The sequence below is a fragment of the Dermacentor variabilis genome, chromosome 5 (assembly GCF_050947875.1).
Source record: "Dermacentor variabilis isolate Ectoservices chromosome 5, ASM5094787v1, whole genome shotgun sequence".
NCBI lineage: Eukaryota > Metazoa > Arthropoda > Arachnida > Ixodida > Ixodidae > Dermacentor > Dermacentor variabilis.
This window is the reverse complement of record NC_134572.1, coordinates 148713457-148735618: the sequence shown is the minus strand read 5'-3', so window position 1 is coordinate 148735618 and position 22162 is coordinate 148713457. Positions and strand designations below refer to the sequence as shown.

The following is a 22162-nucleotide window of genomic DNA, read 5'->3' as shown; positions in this document are numbered from 1 at the left end:
GCGCGCGCGCGCGCGCACACACACACACACACACACACACACACACACACACACACACACACACACACACACACACACAAAAGGTTTCCCAAGTAGTAAGCATTGTTTGCAAGTAATAATTATCACTGTTCAAACATGGAGTCCACACTTAAGGTCTTCAATGTGTCTTGCTGCCATTCGCAATACAGCTCTAAGTGCAATTAACATGCTAAATTTAAACTTAATACTGACTGATTGATTCATACAGTTTAACGATTAAAAGCAATTCTGTGACTACGAGGTGTTGTTTTGTCGTCTGTGATGACACAAAAGTGTAGGCTGCATTGGCGGGAACTTTCACAAAAACTTACAGCAGTAATGCACATAAACAACTTCAACACAATTCCATATACTTGAGACTGTAACTGTGACTTAAGAGTAACTGCAACTTAGCTAATCCCAAAAAGGAATAAAAGCAATTTGCCCAGCTGGGTACTCATGGGGCTGTAGAGGTTAAGCTTAAAGGACACTAAAGGTAAATATTAAGTTGACCTAGATTATAAATTAGGCTTCTGTAATGATGAATTCTTCCTTCATGACGCAAACAGAGCTTTTGTAAGCAAGAAAATGACATAAATAGGATATCGAAGTGGCGCCACCTGTTGTCGACTGATGCCTCTTATGTGTGACGTCAGCACCTCTGATGCACAGAGAGCGGCTGCGACCCACCACTGCGAGTGGCTACACTTTTCTGTGTTAACAACAGCTGAGGTGGCAATGTGTCGCAATTGACCACCCTGCCAGCTCCGGCCGTGGAGGCTCGAGTGACCATAACCAGTAACCTGAACACAAGCAGAGCCGCAGAGTAACACATGCAAGCTGAACACCTCCACCCACCAGGCAGGATGCTTTAAATTAAAATTGTGGGGTTTTACGTGCCAAAACCACAATATGATTATGAGGCACGTCGTAGTGGGGGACTCCGGAAACTTGGACCACCTGGGGTTCTTTAATGTGCACCTAAATCTAAGTACGTACACGGGTGTTTTTGGAGTCCCCACCACCTCACGCTTAGCAGCCCAACACCACAGCCACTCAGAAACCAAGGCGGGCAGCAGTATGCTTTGTACATAGGTCTGAATAAAACGACGTCAAGTCCTCGGCTTTGGTATGGGCAATTTAGGAGCAGCAGTGGGACCTCTGAAGGCAATTTCCTATGCAAAAAATTTATATATCTTGACACACAGGAAATGATGATAGACTTGATAGACTTATAGACAAATACTCGACTTAATATTTTCCTTTGTCCCACTGTGTCCCATTGACTTTGCTATATCAAGGTCTAACTGTGTTTCAAAACAACGCAATTATGATCTTACTGTACAAAAAAAGAAAAAGAAAATATTGACACAGCAAACCCGAAACAACAAATATTTAACTTACGATTTCAAAATCGGGCTTGGCAGGCAAGTCGATCACATCGAGGTCAGCCAGGGCATGACCGTTTTCCACTTTATGCATGTGTTCTTGAACTTTTCTCTGGGGGAAAAAAAAAAGAAGTAAAAAATAAAAATAAAAAAATAAAAAACAGTCACACTTTCAAGAAGTTCCGAAGTTCAAGAAGCCCACAAGTTCTGCAGTTTGGAATCCGCATCAAGCATATCTCATTGACGTTCTTGAAGCTGTACAGAACTGTGTCGCTCGATTCATCCATTCATCACGCTGATATGACATCAGCGTCACGTCACTGAAATTACTATCTGGGCTTCCACACCTCGTTTTACGTTGGCACATCACTTCCCTCTGTCTTTACCACAAATTCTTTTACAGTCCTACCCTTCATCAAGCATGCTATATCACGCCCGCAGTGCGCATATCATACCGGACCAGCCACTCACAGCAGGTTTCATGTCCATGTTCACGAGCATAAAGATTTTTAGCCTCATTTTTCTTTGCATGGCGGCAGACTGGAACGGCCTCCTCCCTGCCATTGTCCACATAACCTGCCCATCCGTATTTTCACAACAGGTCACTGACCATCTCCAACTACATTATACTTGACTTTTCCTGTTATATATTGTTTATATTTACATTCTTGTATGTATATGTACATATGTAGGCGTTAACCCTTTGAGGGCCGATTTTTTTCGCCCTACGTGACCGCCCAGGGTCGATTTTTTTTTATTGCAGATTCCAATTCTTCTTAGGGACTTATTTTGAAAAATATTTACCGTAATTTTTCAAGGGTAACCGTAAAGTGAGAAAAAAAATATTTTGCACTGGTATATATGTACCCTTCATTCATGAATAACAACAATAAAAAAGGAAATAAACTTATTAGAATTAAAAATTTCATGCAGTATTATAAACACAGTTCAAGGCTTTGAAAATGCGCACACGAGAATATTTCGCAAGACTCAAATGTTCCTGCTCTTACACTGATATATACAGTAGAACCCCGCTGTTACGTTCCTCACTGCTGCGTTTTCCCGGCTGCTACGTCGTTTTCATCTGGTCCCGGCATAGCATCCATAGGATCCAATGTATAAGGAACCCCGCTGTTCCGTAGTAGTTGTGAAAACGTTCCCGTATGATACGTCGCAACTTAGCACCCCGAACCCACCTGGGCTAAAGTAGGCAACGCGCTCCAACCGCCATTTTGGCTTTTGACGAGTTTTGGCCGGGCTTCGCTGGGCTTGGCTATAGAACTGGCTGCAAAAAGCCGCACGCCAGTTCGAGAGGCCGCCACTAAATTGCCATTCGTGAAAAATGCTCTCACTATCATCACTGTGATTACGGTCACCGCATGGTTTTTGGACGGGCCGACTCACGGAGGAAGGAAACTCGGGAGAGGCCCTGACGTCACTCTGTGTGAAAAAGAGAAGCCGGAAGTTGGCGCTGCTCATGGCGTTGCTCCGCCTATCGGGCCAGCTCTCCTCTCTTGTTTACATTTCTCGCAAAACCACGCCGCGCTACGCGCAACCGGGCTGCTCGGACACGCGCGCTCCGCAGCAATACTGAACAATCGTTAGCACGTTAGCATTACTTCGCCAAAGAGGGCGAAATTTCCCGCGGATATTCCTTCGTCCGTTGCCATTGCCGTGGCGCGGTGACGACGAGGAGCACGAGCCGCATGATGCCGGGGAGTTGCCAAATCCTAGTTTTGGAGAAGCCGTCGCGGCTCTGGGCCTCCTCCGCAGGTACGTCGCACCTCACAGCGACGCTGACAGCAATGCGGCCTTCCAGGCTATTGAGAAACGTGTGCCGATTTCTAGCGTGCGAAAGAAACGGCAAGCCACTATTCTAGGCTTTTTTAAGTCCTAAGCGCACTCTGTGAAAATAAATTGTCTATAGTTGAAGCTGCACTTTTTCATTCATTTTCGGAGTTTCCCTCACTGTTGCGTTTTCCTGGCTGTTACGTTTTCCCCCCCGGTCCGGTGAAAAACGTATGAACGGGGTTCCACTGTACGTACATCCATAGTGTAATCGAACTGCGTAGGTGCGGGCACTCAAGAAAATTGTGTGGTTGTGTGCCTGTCAAAAAAGCAAAACGTGTGACAAACTTCCGCTAATCTTCATCGTATCGCCAACCAGAGGCAATTAGTTTTCGCGAGTGTTTAAAAAAAAAGAAAGTGACGGAAACGCATGCACAGCGGCCTTCTTTCTATGCGCACCTTTGTGAGCACTAAATGAGCGAGAAACAAGCGGTAGCCCTTTGCACAATTAGTAACGGGATAGCCGTCAATTTTCCTAGCGAAAGAAGCCGAAACCGCCCGCGTAACAATACCCGAACCGCCGCCTGCCCGCGCGCGCGCCAATGCACGAGCGGTAGCATATAGACGCGCGTACAGCAAGCTAGCTCTAAAAGAAACCATGCAACGAAAACTGAGGAAGGGAGGCGCGGGAAAAAAATTCCCTGTATTGCCACATAGTGGCAGCACATGATAGAAAAGAAAAAGTTAGGAAATTGGCGCGCTTTTTAAACGTACAGACGGCACCGTAAATATACGGCATCGACCATTTTTGGACTTATTCGCGACACTGTATATTTACATCATTGACCCCCAAAGGGTTAATATGTGCGTAAACGTGTGTGCATATACTTGAATAAGTATATGTATATGTACGTGTGCATATGTTACTTGAATGAGTGCAAACTAACTCGAATCTTGTACCCATCCCTTATGTAATACATCTGAAGTCGGGGGTCCTTAAGGAAAATAAACTGAACTGAAAGAAGAAACGCTGCAGTTCTTTTCAAAGGCCAACTGCAACGAAATTTCCTTTTGACAAAACTTGTTATAAATGATTAATATATGTCTCTGAAGCAATCATGACAAAGCCTCACGGCTGGGAATTGTATAATTTCCTTGTTATCAGCTTTTGAATAGCACCTAAGCAGACGAGGCGAGCATCTGGTGGTTGTCACTATGACGCCAAGTCACCGCACGCCACCTACGAGATTCTTCAGTGTGTCGGCAACAGCTGTGGGCATTGCGTAATCTTGGAAGTTATGCCAAGGAGCTGTGCATTCTATACGCTCGCTACAAAGGCTACAGAAACTTTTCGCACTGTTTGCATCTGCAACTAAAAAGTAGTGTGTCCCATATAAAAGAAAGAAATTAGGTACGCACTACGCAATTTGACGCACAATGAAGTCTCATACTTTAATGTCGCAAGGTGCGACACATGTATTACATGAAAAGTGTCGAAACTCTAAGTCTATTTTACCCCCAAACGAGCGGAGCAGATGTTTCTGTGACGAGTGGCCGCAATGCGTCCCTTGTGCTCCTTACGGAAACGTAGTACAGTGAAACTTCATTAAACCGTAGTTGGCCGGAGCTCGGAAGAAGTGCGTACTAAACGGTAGTACTGCTTAACCGAAACAGCATGAGATCGCCCACTTACCTGTCAAAAACAGAACTCAGAGAGAGTGCGGTGAAATGGGAAAAACATGCAGTATTTATTCACTTCGCGTGACAAAAGTGTTATTTTCGTTTGATGCCACGGCGGCTTAAGGGGGAACGCGGCTTTCGCATTGCGAAAAATTGCCCAAAAAATCGATTTTTTGAAAATCACATTTTCAGTTTCCATAACCCTTTTTCTATCTGATACCCAAATATCATCACTGTAAACCACTTAGAAGTGCTCTAAAAATTCGTTTTATCAGCCAAGGTGGCGAAAAAGCTCGCGGAAATCAAGAAAGAAAGAACAGCATCTTTAAAGCCACCATATCTCCGGAACGGCGCGGCCGAGCGCCGCCATCTTGATATCGTTCGAAAGCGCATTTCTGCGTCTTCAAATTTGCCGTTTCAGCGATCTCCTCCACACAGAAACAAGCGCACAAAAAGCAAATGATTGAAGGTCGTGCCGGAGTCTGGGAATGGCCGCGCCTGCCACGTGACTCCAGCGCAGTTCGCCAGTGGTCTGCTTGGCTCTTTGCACGTCGCGAGTCTGGACGTCTCCACTCGCCGTAATCTCGACTTGTCAAAACGGACGCTACACGGACATCACAGTAGCGTGGCCGATCCCTATGCTTGTGGACGTTTCAGACTTGCGGCTAAGCATTCTGAGCATCGGCGACGCGGACTTCACGACCAAGATTCACGCGTGGAATCATCGGACATGCAGCTATGCCTTTCAGCACTGGGTGTTTCAAAATTTGTGACGAAGCACATCGATCGCGCACACAATCCTCGGACACGCGGCTAAGCATTTCGCGCATAGGGAGTCTCTGACTCGGCAATCATGCACATCGCACGCGGACTTCTCAAACCCTCACCTAAGCATTTTGTGCATCGGCGCCTCCGACTGTGCGACTTAGTACATCGAACGTCGACTCCTCGAGCCCGCGTCTAGGCATTTCGCGCGTCGGCACCTCGGACTGCGCGAATAAGCGTATTGAGGGTCGACTACTCGAGCCCGCAACTAGGCATCTCACACATCGGCCGCTTGTATCTGCGCGGCTAGGTACTTCGTGCGTCAGCACCTTAAACTGCGAGGCGGAGTACATCATGCGTCGGCTTCTTGTATCTGCGGCTTAGCATTTCGCACATCGACACCTCGGACCCGCAACCAAGCATATTGCGTGTTCAGTCTGTTATCATGTTGTCACGATAGCTCGTAACAATATCTATCATACCACTCCTTCATAAAGGGAACCTCATCATGACCTCTGTTGACTAGGCCCCTTGGGCTGGTACAGACACCTGGTTGCAAAAGTGATTGAGGCATCATACAAAAGTACAATTCTGGAAAGCACCTAGCAGCTGCATATTTATCACTGGCTTTCTGATCCTAAGTTCCACAGCCATTGTCAAGTAAAGATGACTTGGGAGGCTGCTGACACTCAGAGCCTTCATTCAGTAACATGGTCAATTCTACCAAAAGAAAAAAAAAATGCCTCACTGATTTTACTGGAGATTGCTATCAATCGGGCAGCCTGCTGGTACAGGCTGCCTGAATGTACACTGGAACTCTATTCATGCCCACTCAGAGTTCTGCATGTCACTTGGTTTGAAACTTAGGCACCATGCTCTTTGTAGAGCAGTAGCAGCAAAGAATGCCCCATAAAAAGAAAAAGGGGGGGGGGGGGACCGCACCAGACCAAGAGTCCACATGTACAAGAAGCCCCCACATCACAAAACACCCCAAAAACTACAAATTTGGCGCCTTTTAGAGGACTGAGGAGAAGGTGAAACTTTGAGAGCCGTTTTCTCGAAACTGTTTTTCTGCCTTTCTGCTCAGTTTCTGGAGCTGATTTCTTTCTTACCGTTTTAACATATTTTGACTCCATTTTTTTTTTCCCGTTCCTTGGGCTACAGTGCAGGTCATGACATTCTTGCTTTCTTATCTCGAACCTTTGTAAGTTTACGATATGGCTATTTGTCTACCCTGAAAGTGTGCTTTATACGATGGTAACATAAAATATGGCACTCCAAAAAATTTGTGTTGTGGAAAAAAAAAAAATTGTAAGAATGTCACGACCTTCAGCACGCATTTAGCTATGCAGTCAATGCTTAACAAGCCTTCTATCACGTTTGTTATGTTCCGCAGGCTCTCCAGAAAGTTAGAGGGAGAAAAATTCTGCTGAATAAAATTTAATAAAATGTTCTCAAGATATTACTCTGAAACTTTTGTGGAAGCATCAGGGAGACATTCTAAACCTTTGTGCCAATTTTCATCAAAATCCATGAAGAAATAAGGAAGTTGATTTTCAAAGCTACGTCCCCCCTTAACAGTGACGACCGCGGCCTCAAATTTACTGAAGCTGCGAGCCAGCTCTTCAGCCTGCCCCCTCTTCTCGGCAAGCACTGGCATGGCTGATTCTTCATTGGTGTTGCATATTCTCTGAGCACGGGCGCGGTAGGGCAGCAGATGTCACGGGGAGCCTTTTTAATTGCAGGGGGCTGTTCTCGTCACGACGATTGCATTCATGAGGCTGACGTAATGCGCAGCTTTTGCCACTGTTGGGCCTGAATCGCCCGTGTTGTCACTTTCTGTGTCATCCTCGTCACTGCCACAAGGTGACACTTCAGAAACCACAGAGGCAACGATGGCGAAAAGTCGAACCTCGTAGCTGACATCTCTTCGCGGTCGCAGCAGCACCGCCGAGGAACTGCTTCGCATTCCAAATACCACACGCCATAGTCAGCAGTAGATACCTGTCGTGTGCCAGCGCAGACTTCTTTGTGTCAGGTTCGATAGCATGAATGATGTCTAATTTTTCTTCCATGCTGAGAACCCAGCATCTTTTTTAACTGAGCTTCGGCATGACGCAAGCGACGCAAGCCCTTGTTTGCAGAATGCCATAACGCTCTCTGGCACGGCGCCGAAATGATGTTGATGTCGATGTGGCTTCACGCGCAAATGCACAGGGCGCTTGGAGGCTGTTTCTCTGATCCATGGTTCCAATCTCCGAGGCTCGTTGTTCTGCCATGCGACCCGATGGAGACGACGCACCATCGTGTTTGCACGACGAAAAGTGGAAACACTATGTGTTAACCGACATGTATGCAATAAACCGGTACGGTTTATGCGGATACAAAACACATTATGTTCAATTGCCGCTGAGTCGGGGATTTGACTATACTACTTATAAAATGAAACTACTGTTTCGGTTCAACGAGGTTTTTCTTTACGTCGCCTACTAGAATCAGAAATATGCATGTGTGTGATTTGACATAAATGCGTGTCCAGAAGTAGTAGTTGTAATATATGAAGTAGTTATTTCGTAATGAATGTGTCATATCTAAGAGCAACTGCACTGCAAAATGCACAGTGAGAAGTCTATGGCCGCACTAGTGTACATTCTGCAGCGCAGCCCGCTTTGTATAAAACGGAGCACAGGTCGTGCATCACTTCCTATGGGCGAAAATGGCGGCATTTTCTTTTTCCAGTTTCGGTAACAAAAACGGCTATGTTTTGCTACTTTTTCGTGACACTTCCACTTGTATTTCAAACATCCCAAGTTGTTCATAGAGGCTCCTTATCTACACCATCTTAACTTAGGCTATTTGTGCAGTTAATTATTTCATTGAAGTAAGCCTTTAAGGCAGGGAAGTTGCAGCGCACCTTAAACTGATCGTAGGCCTTGGACCACTCCAAGACGTACAGCTCAGCCAGCTTCTCCTTTCGTGACAACTCGGCAAGACCGCTGGGATCCAGAGAGCTGAAAAAGAGAAGACCTTGAACGAGCTGCACAAACATTCAAAGAGAACAGACACAAAATTTCGAAGCTGAGTTGCGAGATCAATTTCTGTGGAAACACAAAGAGCATTTACAAAATATAAACGGAAAATGTAAAGTATGTGCGCAAAGAAAACGGCAAGGTGGAGCACCCCCAACATTGACGCCAATAGGTTTGTAAACACCCCAGATCATAACCAACAAGAGCGCTATGTCACAAGATTGTGTTGGCTACCATGCTCCTTGTATGTGCTCTTGGTAGTCCCACGACCTAGTCCTTCACTGTTGCGCTCTTCCTGGGTTGTCAATTGTAGTGGGATGCTCTCCATACTGCTGCAACAGTTTTTGTCGTGCCAATTGGAAGACTTCCCTCGCCATCTGCGCTGACCGTGAAACAGTGACCACGCACGGAATTCACATAAAGCACACTGTCAGGTGCATACTGTGTCATGGGCTTCTGCACAACATATTCAGGAACGGGTATGTTGATGCACAGGTTTCCCTGTGCTGGTCCTTAGTGGCATAAGTGGAACAAGTTTGTAAGCACCACTGGATGCAAGAAGTACACGTTGCTGAAGAGCAGTCACATTTGCTCATTGCGAGTGCAGGGAAAAAAAATTAATTTACACTTGCCTTTGCTTTGTCACACTGAAAATTTGCAGAGAGATCACATTTTATTGCACAGATGGTTCGTTATGAAACCCTTACTTGCCTGGTCTCTAAGAAAAAAAAAAACATGCAGCTGTTGCCAAGGCGGTGCTAACATAGACACATGCCCCCGTCTGTCAGCAGCCGCTGAAATCAAAGCAGTCATTCCAGCAGGGCTGCCATATACAAAAGGCAGTTGGTTTGAAGGTGCCTAGGCTTCAGAGTGATCGGTAAGTCTAGTATGGCGGCGACTCCCATTTACAGAAAATTGTCGCTACGGGACGATGAGATAAGGACGACAACGTCATGCGGCATGTGTTATGTAGATGGAGAAAAACAACCAGCAACAACGAATCTTGCGCACCAGCGTTTGCTTTACAGTTTTGTGCGATCGCATGACCAGCTGTGGTTACAAACCAACCGGCCTCTCTGGTTGCTCTCAGAAATCAGAACATGGACTGGTTGCAAAAACAAGGCTCCAAATAATTAACCATTGCGCAGTGAAGTAAAAAAGGCGCTGTGCTGTGATCACCAGATTATTAGATACTGATTAAAACAAAAAAGACAAGATCAAAAATTTTTGCGTCAATGTTACTTAAAGCTTTTCACAAGTTTTCCAACTACATAAGGAAAATGCTGCTTGTTTGCACAGAGTGGTGCCATGTCAAAAACATTATGAGGGCTGACACTGGGAACTCTTGAAGATAAAATATATTTCAGCGATGTGTGTCATGACTGGACAACTACCGTATTTAACCTAACATGCACCTTTTATCCAAGAAAATGGGTCTAAAAATTGCCCGTGCGTTACAATCGGATACGAAACCAAAACCACATTTGCAGTGTTGGCAACAGCCTATTGTTCAGAGCTGTCAGACGCAGCGTCATCACCATTACAACAGGGTGACAGAGCACATTTTTGTAAAGATGGTTGTTGGTACATTCTGTGCTGGCATACTATTTAAAGCGGTATTCTTGGCCAATAACTTTCAGATATACCATCGCTTTCACATGATTTTGTGCAGCTCAGTCTTGGATGTGTTGGCGAAATTGGCCCCCAGCATTTCTGGCACTGCACATAGAGTGCCATCAGTGCACAGTGCAAGCAACACTGGACAACTACCGTGTTTACTCTAACCTAACACGCACCTCTTATCAAAGAAAATGAGTCCAAAAATTGCCCGTGCATACTTTGACAAGTCCAATGCAGTCTCCTAAGTCATAGGAGTACTAGTAGTGACAGTAAACGTCGATGAAAACTTCCATATTAGCACATAACGCTGGATTGCCTCACGGGGTAGATTAATTTTGGCCACCTGGAGTCCTTGAAAGTGCACCTAAATTTAACCTTCCGAGGGTCAAAGACATAAATATATGGTGTAGTCTGCATGATTGAAAAGCAAACTAATTTTTCCACTCCTTGTTGCCCATTAAGTTATGCCACTCTGTGTGGCTAATTACTATTTTTTTCTCAGTAGCCACTTGGTCTTTATTCCATGGCTTCTTTATCCTAACGTTTCAGTGACCGGTCATGCATCCGTGCGTGCGCATGGTGGTTAGATTTGGTTTTGTCCTGCGGGCGATTTTCATTAGTTGCGCTCATAAAAACTGATGTCTATCTGGTTTCGAGTCTCTCAAAGGGTCACTGCTAGATGCTCGCTCATTTATTACTCACAAGGGTGGGATCAACGTTACTAGACTAGCTTCAGTTCTAAATCTTGGCGCCGTTGCGCGGAACTGCCACCCGCTCACGCCTTCGTGGCGATGCAGTCGTGCCCGGCTTCACTTCCTCACTAGCCGGCTACACGAGCGGGCCGAACAAAGCACACAGTGCAGCGTTGGTGTATTCTGTGGTTCTTCGTTGACAGCGAATTATTATTATTATAAACAATGCCACTGCTATTATAAACGATGCCACTGTATATGAATGATGCTGCCATGCCTGCATTTCTTTTCTTGAGACTCGCTAAAACCGATTGCTCCTTGTTGGTGATGGGATGAAGGATGACTGCAAGTTTCTGACTCGTTAAGGCTTTTTTGACGGGAAAGCAACCAGAGTTTTCTTGCTTGCGCTCCCATACACGGTTCAATTACACTGTGGGCATGTGTGCTGGTTGCTCTGCTGCAAGCAAGTTGAGCGGCAATTCCTCCGACGCAGACTTCTATGGAAGTGCCGAATCGGAATGTATATATTTCAGTGCATCTACTTTCTTTATTTTTATTATAATTATTTATCCAAGCCCATCTGTATTCATGAATAAACAATGCATGTTTATTTACCTACAGAAAACAAATTCTTTTTGTCACTTAGTCAGTTTGAAAAAAAAAAAGTGACAGTTTTTTCGACCGAGAATGAATTGCTATTTTATGCTGCGTCGTGTGTTCACTTGTATGCCCTGTATATATTATAGCTTTTTTGCGTCTGTTTCCCTAAATATCCCTTCAAGAATTGTACTCCCTGATATGTTCATTTTTCGTGTATTTTACTTTCTAGTATTAGTACCTTATGTTGAGTTTCACTCGTGTTATTTCCTTAAATGTACCTTTGTGGCCTTTCATTACTTCACCTTTTACATGTTCTTGGTAGTAATGTTGATGAGCCCTGCATTGAGGCGTATCTTTTGTATTACACTTTAGAAGGCTGTTTGCTCTTTTTCCCCCTTGATTTTGTAGCCCCCCTTACACAATGCCCCCATAGGGCCTGTAAGGTATTTTAAATAAATAAATAAATAGGTCCGCCTGAAGATTTTAAATCTGAAAAAAAAAAGGGGAACCCAGGGGGTTGCATTTCGTGAAAAAGAACTACCTTCAAAGGGTTAAGTGATCTTGCATTTCACCTCAATTGAAATGTGACTGCCATGGCTAAAGATCAAAAATGTGACCTCACGTGCTCGGCAACAGTGCATTGCGGGTTACATTCAGTCACCAAGGTGGGTCCACATGTTGAGTGGTCACTGCATAAACATCACTCATATTCATAATGATTACGTTACATTAACATAAATATGCCGCGCTTAGATAAGGTTACTGAAATTCATCTTCTTAATGCAATTAGCATTCTTAGGGTACTTCAAGCACTTTTTGGGGACCAACTGTATCTATCTGCCCATCTACCTGCCTCTAACCGTTCTGCCCCCAACCAGGGTCACTGGTTGAATGGTTAGAACATTGGGCTGCAGTGCTGAGGGAACAGGGTTCAATACCAACCGTCGGACCAACTTGGATCACTGGGTAGGTGGCATGGGTACTTACGTGCCGCTCCTCAACGAAACTCTACCGGCGACATGGATCCGTGGCTATGTGGAACTGGATATGTGGCATTGAGTATGTAGCGCTCTTAAATGAATCTCTCCAACGCTGACTTGGAGCATTCGGTACAAGCCCTTGAGTATGCGCTGCTTTTCAGTGAACCTCTTTGACAACAACTCGGGTCACTTGGTCTGTGCTGGTGCTAACCTGATGCCAACATGGGCTCATGGCTGTGTGCAACTAGGTATGCGCCACCAAGTAAGGCCCAACTTGGGTCACTGAGTATGTACCGCTGGGAATTTGCCGCTCTTCAATAAACCATTTTGACATCACCTTGGGTAACTATGTACCACTTGGTATGCGCTGCTCTACAACGGAAAAACCACTAAACATTTTTCCACTGCTTGGGCAGAATCGAACCCGCATCATACATATCCAGACAAATGCGTTTGAATGTATAAACACTTAAGAGCCATGTGTGGACCATCGCAGCACCACTGCTGAATGCTGCAGCATGATCAAAGGAAACTTGCAAGGTGAAACCGGCTGCAGGCACAACTCGTACACAATGCATCTCAGTGGCAGCAATACGGTGGGTCGTTACATTGCTTCAATGCTAATTGCAGTAATGCTAAGATCCATTGCAAGGAGAGTTCTGCCGGAATCTTTTTTTTTCCCCCCCCTTTCATTCTAAGTAAACGTACTGGCCATGACAAGGACTCAAGTGTGTGAGGCTGAAATAACACTGCCACATGACTACCAGGGCTAATGATGCATAAAATACCGCAAAACCACAGCCAAGAGACTTACCTTTTCAAACCTTCCGCATCCTGCAAAGCTTTCTGAGCTTGCCTCTTGGCTCGTTCAAACCTTTCCAGGCACCAGTTGTGAGCAGTCTCCAATACGCGTATCTGAATATCAACAGTTATAGATGTACAGGATCTTTGAAGTGAAGTTTTCAATGTTTCCATATCAGCATTGATGCAAGGCACATCACAGCAACTGTATATGGATACGACCTTGCTAAGCTTTTCGCTGTCTCCTTACAATGCTTTCACATTGTGTGCACTTTTAGAGTTGCCTGTATTATACCAAGTGTTTCACAGAAGACTAATCTATTATAAGAAATACACATTATGACTTTCTAAGTTTTTTCCATTAATGCACTATTCACAGCTGTGAATTTCAGAATGGATAATGAACAACAAATCAGATATTTGATTAAACTCATAAATACTTAATTAAAATCATTAGATATGTAATAACAGCCATACTGCTGCCAAAGCATGGCCCATTTGTTAACGTTTCACCATAAAGGGCCCCCCACCAGGTCTGGCCATTTCGAGCTCACAAGTGCAGTGCATACAATGCATGCTAATGATCTTGTCTTCCAAGTATTACATCGCTATGCACCATGAAAAGGGCTGAAATTTCAAACTGAATGCTGTTTGCTCTTCTCCTCGCAGGCACCATGCTCCAATCGAGAGAGTTTATGTGCGTGCACAAGTGCGCCTACATACATGCATGTCTGTACTGTGATGTCGCTCATAGTTACATGTGAATGCGAGAATTATTCAAGGCAACATGTTATTTTTAGACTCATTATAGATAAATTAAAGACAAACCAATAGACGAATTAAAATTTAAAGAAATAAAACACACAGACTGAATGTCTGCGTCTTCTTGTTTTACTTCCGTTATGTATTTCCGTTTCGTCTGCTTGTTCTCACGTCGTGCAATCGCGCACGCAGGCACCTTAACTATGTCGTTTTCCACCATGTTCCAGCATTCGATCATGCTCTGTGATCCACTTGTGTTTGCCTCAGTGTTTGTGTAGCGCTGACCTATAACGCTAGTCAGGTGTTCTCGTGCACAGTGCGCAAAATTGACTCTACACGAAACGAGACAAACGCAACAGCTTGCGCACAACACCATCAGCAGAAGTGCACTGTGCAGCAAAGAAGAGAGCAAAAGAAAAAAAGAACGAAAGGAAGGAAGAAGAAGGGGCCTGCGACATGTCACGCAATCCTCAAGCTCTGGTAAGGGAGAACACAGAGAAGGAATTCAGTTGCGGAGGCTAAACGAGGCAAGTGGAGAGAGTGTCTATAGTGGTGGTGAAACTGTGCCCCTAAAATCATGGGTTCATAGCACTAAAGTACCTCTATCTCGGTTATCAATGAACCAATTTGAAAAGTTCTTGCGGTAGAACGCTCCCTGGAGGGAACGTAACAACTTCCAGGGTATAACCAAAATTTTATATGTGGCCTGGTGAGGGGCCCCTTAAGTTTATTAAAAAATAGATAGAATATACAGCCCACGCATTTACAACAGATCCACATACAAAATACCTTTGGATATAAAAAACAATTTTTTCTCACTTAGTTTGGTCTGTCTAAATTATCAATGTAACCAGATCTGCTTTTAATGGAACTGGCCATAAATGAATATTTGTGACGACCGACCAATTTTTGGACAAATTTTGTCTGCATGGTGCACGCGGGACACACACTGCTGCATGCAACTATTTCCGGCCGCTTGCGAAATTTGTGAAAATACTCCTTTTCTTAAGGAATGAATAACCTAGTGCCAAGCTTCCTGCAATAGCGTGCCGCACAACGCTCCACAAGCAGAGTTTTGTGTCGACTGTGCAAGCACACCACTGCCGCAAAAGGTGCCACTAGGCCTAACCGACTTCGAAGAGAAGCTGTACCGTGCAGCGCTTTCAAAACAGCCATTGACAATTGCTAAATGCACCGTATTGAGAATGCTTTATTTCTCATTGCATCAATTGGCATAAAAAAAAAAGACATGCTGCTATGTTTGGCGTTCGGACCGCGAGGTGCGCAATACCAGCTCTCCTCCACTATGCTGGTTGTTAATTTTGCCGTTAGGCTGGTGCATATATGCTCAACTATGGGGAAACCGCCATTTGTCAGCACCTAGCGCCGGGAAAGGGGCGGACAGGAAGACGCCGTGCCACATGGTTGTAAGATTACAGCGTAAACCAGTTTATCCACAGTTAATCATTTTAATTTCAATGCTTTATCATTTTTTGTTCACTTACGAATCAGACTACGGAATGTGTGAAGTTCTGCTACTTTACAACACAATGCGACCATAACTTAGGATATAATGGATCTTTTTCACTGGATTATCATGGTCCCTTGTAACAAGTGCCGACTGTATTGGGAACCAGTGCCGGAGTTCTGAACTGGAAGTGGACATTGCGCACATTGTTTTGTCATACAAACAGAAGAAAATGGCTAGTGGCAGTAAAGCGAAAGACGTGCAAAAGCCGCGAAAAAATCTTTAAAGCCATCATTATTCCTGTGTGGTTAATTGCCATAACTAGAAAAGCTATAATATAGCCATTTCATGTTTTTTTGTGAAAACTATGAGCATGAGTGATGGCAACAGTGGATTCAGGCAGGCGACATTGTGTGCCGTTTCATCTATTATTTTTATATCTTTTTGGACAAAATATCCATGTGCATTTAAATTTACTGTAAACAAAAATGGGAATGACCGAGAACATATTTCTAGTGCGAGAATATATAGAGCCGTTTTTTTTTTTTTTTTTTTTTTAAGGAGCGCTAAGAATAATCTTAGTGTCAAACGGTGTAAATGATCACTGGGATTCCAGCGGTGCGAGCCTTTTACCGAGCCTGTTGGGTGACGAAAAAAAAAAATTGCAGCAAATGACAGTGCTAAGCACACAATCTCACAGCGAACATAAACAGTGAACACTTTGTGTTTACTGCGCAGAAACAGTGCACTGACGCTGTCACAGCACATTGCTACTACCTGATGACACAAACATTGGCTTTTTTTTGGTTATGCAGCTTCTGTTCTAGGCAAAATGAAGTGGGCTCGAGTAAAATGGTGCATGAAGTTCAATTTATTAAAAGCGATGATCACGGCCGAACATCTAGCCACCAACAAGAGTTCCAACAGAATTCAAGTTCAACTGCCATGCACGGGCGCCCATAGCGCACGGCGAACAGGCTGCGCCATGCTCGCATAGTAGCTGGCGGCACCGCCAGATCAGCATGTTTTCCTCTTTGTGTGAAATCATAGCGAAGTGTTTGTAAAGCAGCAACAACGGTAACAAAACACTGCGTTGTATGAGCGCCGGAGCTTCATTTTAAAGCGCTGTCAGCAACAAATTCGAAGTGAATCTGAAAAGGCCCAACGACGACATCAGCGGTGAGGCTGCTGAGCCACAAAGAGATCTCACAGGCAGGTGCTCCCTGTGACGGGGAGATCTAGCTGTTTGCCAGCACGCAAGACCACCTGGCAGTTTGTGAACTGCAAATGACGTGCAATGACTCGCTGATGCTGCTAACGTGGGTGCACTTTTGATTCTGACGCTGTGGACGACACCAGCAACAGCTCTAAAGGAATCAATGTCACTCTGCTTACAAAGCAACCGTCTCTGTTTGCATCCAGAATATGCAGAAACTGAACAAGTGATCGCTTTTTCGAGTTCTGGCAGCTTTTATAGCTTCTTCACTTGTGAATTGTATTTCGCTGAAACCCCGAACTGCTGCTGTTAGATATAGTTTTCTCAACATAGAAAACAGTTTAATGTACATAACCACCGCTCTTCTAGAGTTATTTTGCATGAAATAACTTTTAAGAGTGAGTATCTTTTTCAAATCATACTGCAACGCTATCGGCTGTAAATGCTTGGAGGAGCTGGTAGCTCCCAGCTTTTTTCTGCTCCAGACACTGCTAGGCCATATTTCATAACTGAACTCGTCCTCGATCATTTATTTATTTATTTATTTGGTACATACTGCTAGCCTTAACGAAGGCTTTGGCAGGAAAGGGTACATTCATAAAAGGGAAAATACATCACTCACACAGGGTTCAACGATAATCGTTCACAAGAGGCCTTGGCTTTGGTTTAAAAACAAGCTTATGCATACTCACGCACAGCGATATAGACAATGCACATTCATGGTGACAATAGAACATAATGTAAAAAACCACATTTCATCATGTAGCAACAAAGATATGGTTAAGACAGCTTAGACAAAAAAGAATCGAGGGATGTACAATCGACAACTTCTTGTGGTAACATATTCCATTCTCTGATAGCTTGCGGGAAGTATGAATATCTGGAAGGTGTCATTGTGAAACCTATGCTCAGATAATTGTTTATTGTGTTTCGTTCTTGTAATTCTAGCGTTAGAGTGTACTAAAAACTTATTTTTGTCTATTTTTAGGGCATTGCTCTGGAGCATAAACAGGAATTTTAGTCGGAGATATCTAGCACGATCGCTAATTGTTGGGAGTCCGGCTAAGCGTAGAAGTTCAGTTGGGGAATCATGACGACGGTATTTATTATAAATGAATCCGACTGCTTTTCTCTGTACGTTCTCTAACTTCTCCTTGACACATTCAGTGTATGGAAACCAGCATATGGCGCCGTATTCTATAACGGAGCGAATGAGGGACGTGTACGCGAGTAGTTTGGTGTTCGGTGAAGCGTATCTGAGGGACCGTTTGAGGGAAAAAAGCGCTGAGAGTGATTTTGTTGCCACGTATGACACGTGTTTGTTCCATTTTAGATCGGAAGAAATAATTATACCTAAATGCTTGTATTCTTCTACCCTATGTAGTTCTCTTTGCTGAATTTCGTATGGAAAGGTTAGTGGTTCTTTCTTTCTCGTTACTGTCATGCAGACAGTTTTTTTCTGCATTTAGCGTCATCTGCCAGTCTTGACACCATTTTGCTATATTTTTAAGTGCGTCATTCAGAACAACCTGATCATCCTTGGTCTGTATTGGTTTATAAATAATGCAGTCATCTGCGAACATGCGTACCGTTGCGTCAATGCCATTTGCGATGTCGTTAATAAAAAGAACTGTGCCCTGAGGCACACCGGATAAAACTTCAACGTAGTCTGAGGATTGGCCTTCGAAATAAACGAATTGTTGACGACCTGAGAAATATTCTTTTAAACATTTTGTAAGAATACCGTGTCCCAGAATTCCTTGCAGCTTATGGATTAGTTTTGGATGCGATACCCGATCAAAAGCTTTTGATAGGTCTAGAAAAATTATGTCTACCTGTCCTCGCTTATCGATTGTTAATGCTAGGTCATGAATAGTCTCTATTAATTGAGTTGTTGTAGACAAACCACTCCTAAATCCATGTTGGTTAGGGTTAATTAGAGAATGACTTTCAACAAAAGTTACAATGTGTTTTAATATTAAATGCTCAAAAATTTTCCCTGCTGTACAAGTGAGTGAAATAGGACGGAAGTTGGAAGGATTTGTAGCGTCACCTGATTTATGTATCGGAATAATTTTTGCAATTTTCCATTCTTGAAGAACCTCAGAAGTTTTCAACGATTTTGTAAAAATTAGCAATAAGTATTTGGAAACCCATTCAGCGTACCTTCTGAGAAAAGTATTTGGAATGTTATCTGGGCCGCTGGATGTTTTTATATCAAGATTAAGTAATAAAGAAAGAATTTGCGCTTCCGTTATATTTAGCTCACATGGTACTTCACCTATGTCACTTCTCTGTGCGATCTTGTCTGGGATAGTGTTATTGTCTACTGTGAAAACTGATTGGAAAAATTGATTAAATTGGGTAGCCTTGGTTAAGGCTTCTGTTGGCAATAAGTTGCTCTTCTTCAGAACCCTAGATTTGAGATAGTGCCAAAATTTATGAGGGGATTTTTTAATGAAGTTATTTAAGGTTTCATCTAAGTACTTTTGTTTAGCAGTTTTCGCTGCTATCTTCAAAGCGTGAGAAAGTTCGCTAATTTTTCTTGTACAATTGATGAAAGAAGTTCTTTTGTTTCTAAGTTTTCTGAGCCTTGCAATTCTGCGTTTTAAATGTATAATCTCTCTTGATATCCATGGGTTCATTTTGCGTACGGTTTTTATTTTCATAGTAGCCTCTTCACCGCTTTCAATATTCACAATGAGAGAAATGAAAAAGAAAGACATCAAACTCATTAATGTTGCCATTTCGTAAAAGGTAAAAACTGCCCCCTGCAGCTCCACACTTGTTTGGGAGACTAAATGTTACGGCACTTTCTTACGGCGGCACTGCGGGCCACTTTTCACGAGCACCCCCGGGGCAGCGCTAGTCTCCTATACCAAGAAAAAAAATTAACATAAGCTGACGCAACAGATAATCTTGCCCGCAAGTGGCAAGGTCTCACACGGAAGGTGCCAGAGTTCTTTATTCGATAAAGATGCAGCCTAAGTGCCTGACACAGTTATTTAATAAGTGTGAGTTGAAAGCAGCACTGCGTCTGTTGTACTTGTTCCCTTGCATGTGTCCTGTCCATAGTGTGTTTTTGCAATTTCACTACAGGCAGAATAGACCTTTTTCCCTATCTGCAAGCGTGCTGCTACTCTGCACAGAACATTTGCATAAGTAAAGGCAGCACCGGTCATCGTTCGAATAAGGACGAAGTGCTAGCTCCAAGTGCGGGGCTTGTCTTTTGCGCATGGTTTCATCACAAGAGCCACATCTAGGTTTTCCATGTCGTAACACAAGCAAATTGCTGTTTGCGAGAATTATTACACCACCATTAGTTAGGCATACTGCTCTGCTGCAAAGCTAGCTTTACAACGATGAAAAGGATCCACTGACCTGCACCTCGAGGAGCTACAGGAACTTACCTCTGCACGCTTCGCCCTGTCCAAAGCGATGTCGGATGCCTCTTCAAGCACCCTGCACGTTTCTTCCAGGTCTTCATTTTTAGACCTGAAACGGGTATTGACAGGCAGCAGGAGTAAACGAAACGCTTCCGCTCATGTCCAGGGGATATCAGCCTCAAGTGAGGTGCTGCTGCAACTTACTTCAGCTCGCCAAATTCTGTGATAGTCTTGTTCAAAGTTTCTTTCACATCGACGTCGTCATTCCTAAGACGAGAAAACGGCCAGACATCATGAGTGAACTGTTAGGACAATGCTGCACCTTAATTAGCCACACACACTCAGATGCACACCATTGCTTCCTTACAACTGTATAGAGCAAATTCGTGTTGCACAATGCCTGTACTGCACTCCACCAGTAAGCACAATTCTTTTTTTTTTTTCTGATCGACCTCTCTTAATTTTTTTTCTTTTGCAATTGAACTGCCACATTTTTGATGATGATTAATGGGGTTTTATGGTGCAGAGCTTGTGCAATTTTTGAACACTCAAATGCAGCAATGAGCGTTCATAAGAGCGATTCCAATTGAGTTGGTATGTTGGTTGGTCACAATTTTTTAAGCAAAAATGTATTGTGAAAAAGGTTGGGGGGGTGTCACCAATCAGAACCCTTGCACTGATAACGGCAGCTGAGATTCAAATTAAAAGACTGCGAACCAATACACAAATAAATGCCTTAATAATAGAAAAATTACTTCATAAGTGCAAAGAAACGGACCCAACACAAGAAGATACGTAGAAGTGGCATAAGCACAGACTGTACATTTGTTTTAGTAAAAAGAAATGACACCGTTTTATAAATGTGATCCAAAGTACAAGAGTGCATGCGCTCAATGAAAATTCGTAATTTCATAGAACTGAGACGTACACGATACCTCACTGATATCATATGCGACTGTCTAGGAAAGACTGCTGCATTGTGTTGAACGTGGCTGTGAACCATTTTGTAATGACTGTGTCAAACTATCATGATGACTGCGCACAATTAATATCCTGATGCAAATCTTTCCATATCCAGAAAAGTTGCAATTCTTTTACAGAAATGAAGCTACCTGCAGTCGAGCCCATATGCAACGGCTCCACTTAAGACGAACTTTCGCTTAACACGAACGAGAACAGTGTGACAGCCAAAATATACATTATTTAAATGGCATAAAATCACACATATAACAGACATCTTTAATCCCTGCTGATCGGTTACAGAGAACGGACAGCGTAAACCCAGCACCACGATACGAGATAATGATGACCTCCGATCCCTTTGCGGCCGCGGTCAGTTTTCCCAAGCCTTCTCACAGGCGAACAATCTGTTCCGTGCCCTGCTACCCTCCCCCCGCCGTCTCGCACCGCCCACGAGTGTCGGCATGTGGTTTCCAAGGTCGCCCTCACGCCCATCCTCGCAACTCTACTCCCCTCTCCTTTCTTGCAACTTCCTCAGTGTTTCACTCAACAGGTGCACTACAGCGCCGGCCAGAAGTTTATTTTTCTGAATGTTTCCGCAAAGCAGGCCTCTCCACACTGCTTCCTCGCTTCCGTGCTTCGTTCTAGTCGGGCCAGAGTTGTATTCAGGATGGCGGACGGGAATGCCATGCCTGTAGCGGTCTCGAAACAAAAAGCGCTGGACAGGTCAATCAAGCGAGCAATATTGACGGAACTGTCTTAAGGTGCCGAAAACTGCAAGTTGGTGGAGAAGTACAACGTGTCGAAATCGACCATCTTGACAATCCTAAAGAACAAGGAAAAGATCGCCGGCTCTGAAGCAGACTCGGCGAACAGAAAGCGCCTGCGGAAGGCCACCTACGTGGACATAGAGGATGCATTGCTTAAATGGTTCGTCAATGTACAAGCTCAACATTTCGATACGTGGACCAATGATGCTGGGCAAAGCCAAAAACTTTTCCTGACTTTC

General features: G+C 44.0%; 1 protein-coding gene across 5 annotated transcripts in view; it reads right to left on the bottom strand.

Annotated features, from left to right (window-relative positions):
• Positions 1-22162, bottom strand: part of LOC142583223 (uncharacterized) — a 184903-nt gene that overhangs the window by 37992 nt on the left and 124749 nt on the right. For all 5 annotated transcript variants that reach the window (XM_075693591.1, XM_075693590.1, XM_075693593.1 and 2 more), the window contains 5 exons: positions 20398-20460; positions 20218-20302; positions 13375-13475; positions 8554-8650; positions 1423-1518 (listed from right to left, as the gene is read on the bottom strand). In XM_075693591.1, coding sequence (XP_075549706.1) covers positions 1423-1518; positions 8554-8650; positions 13375-13475; positions 20218-20302; positions 20398-20460 — 442 coding nt within the window. The remainder of the gene's footprint in view (positions 1-1422; positions 1519-8553; positions 8651-13374; positions 13476-20217; positions 20303-20397; positions 20461-22162) is intronic.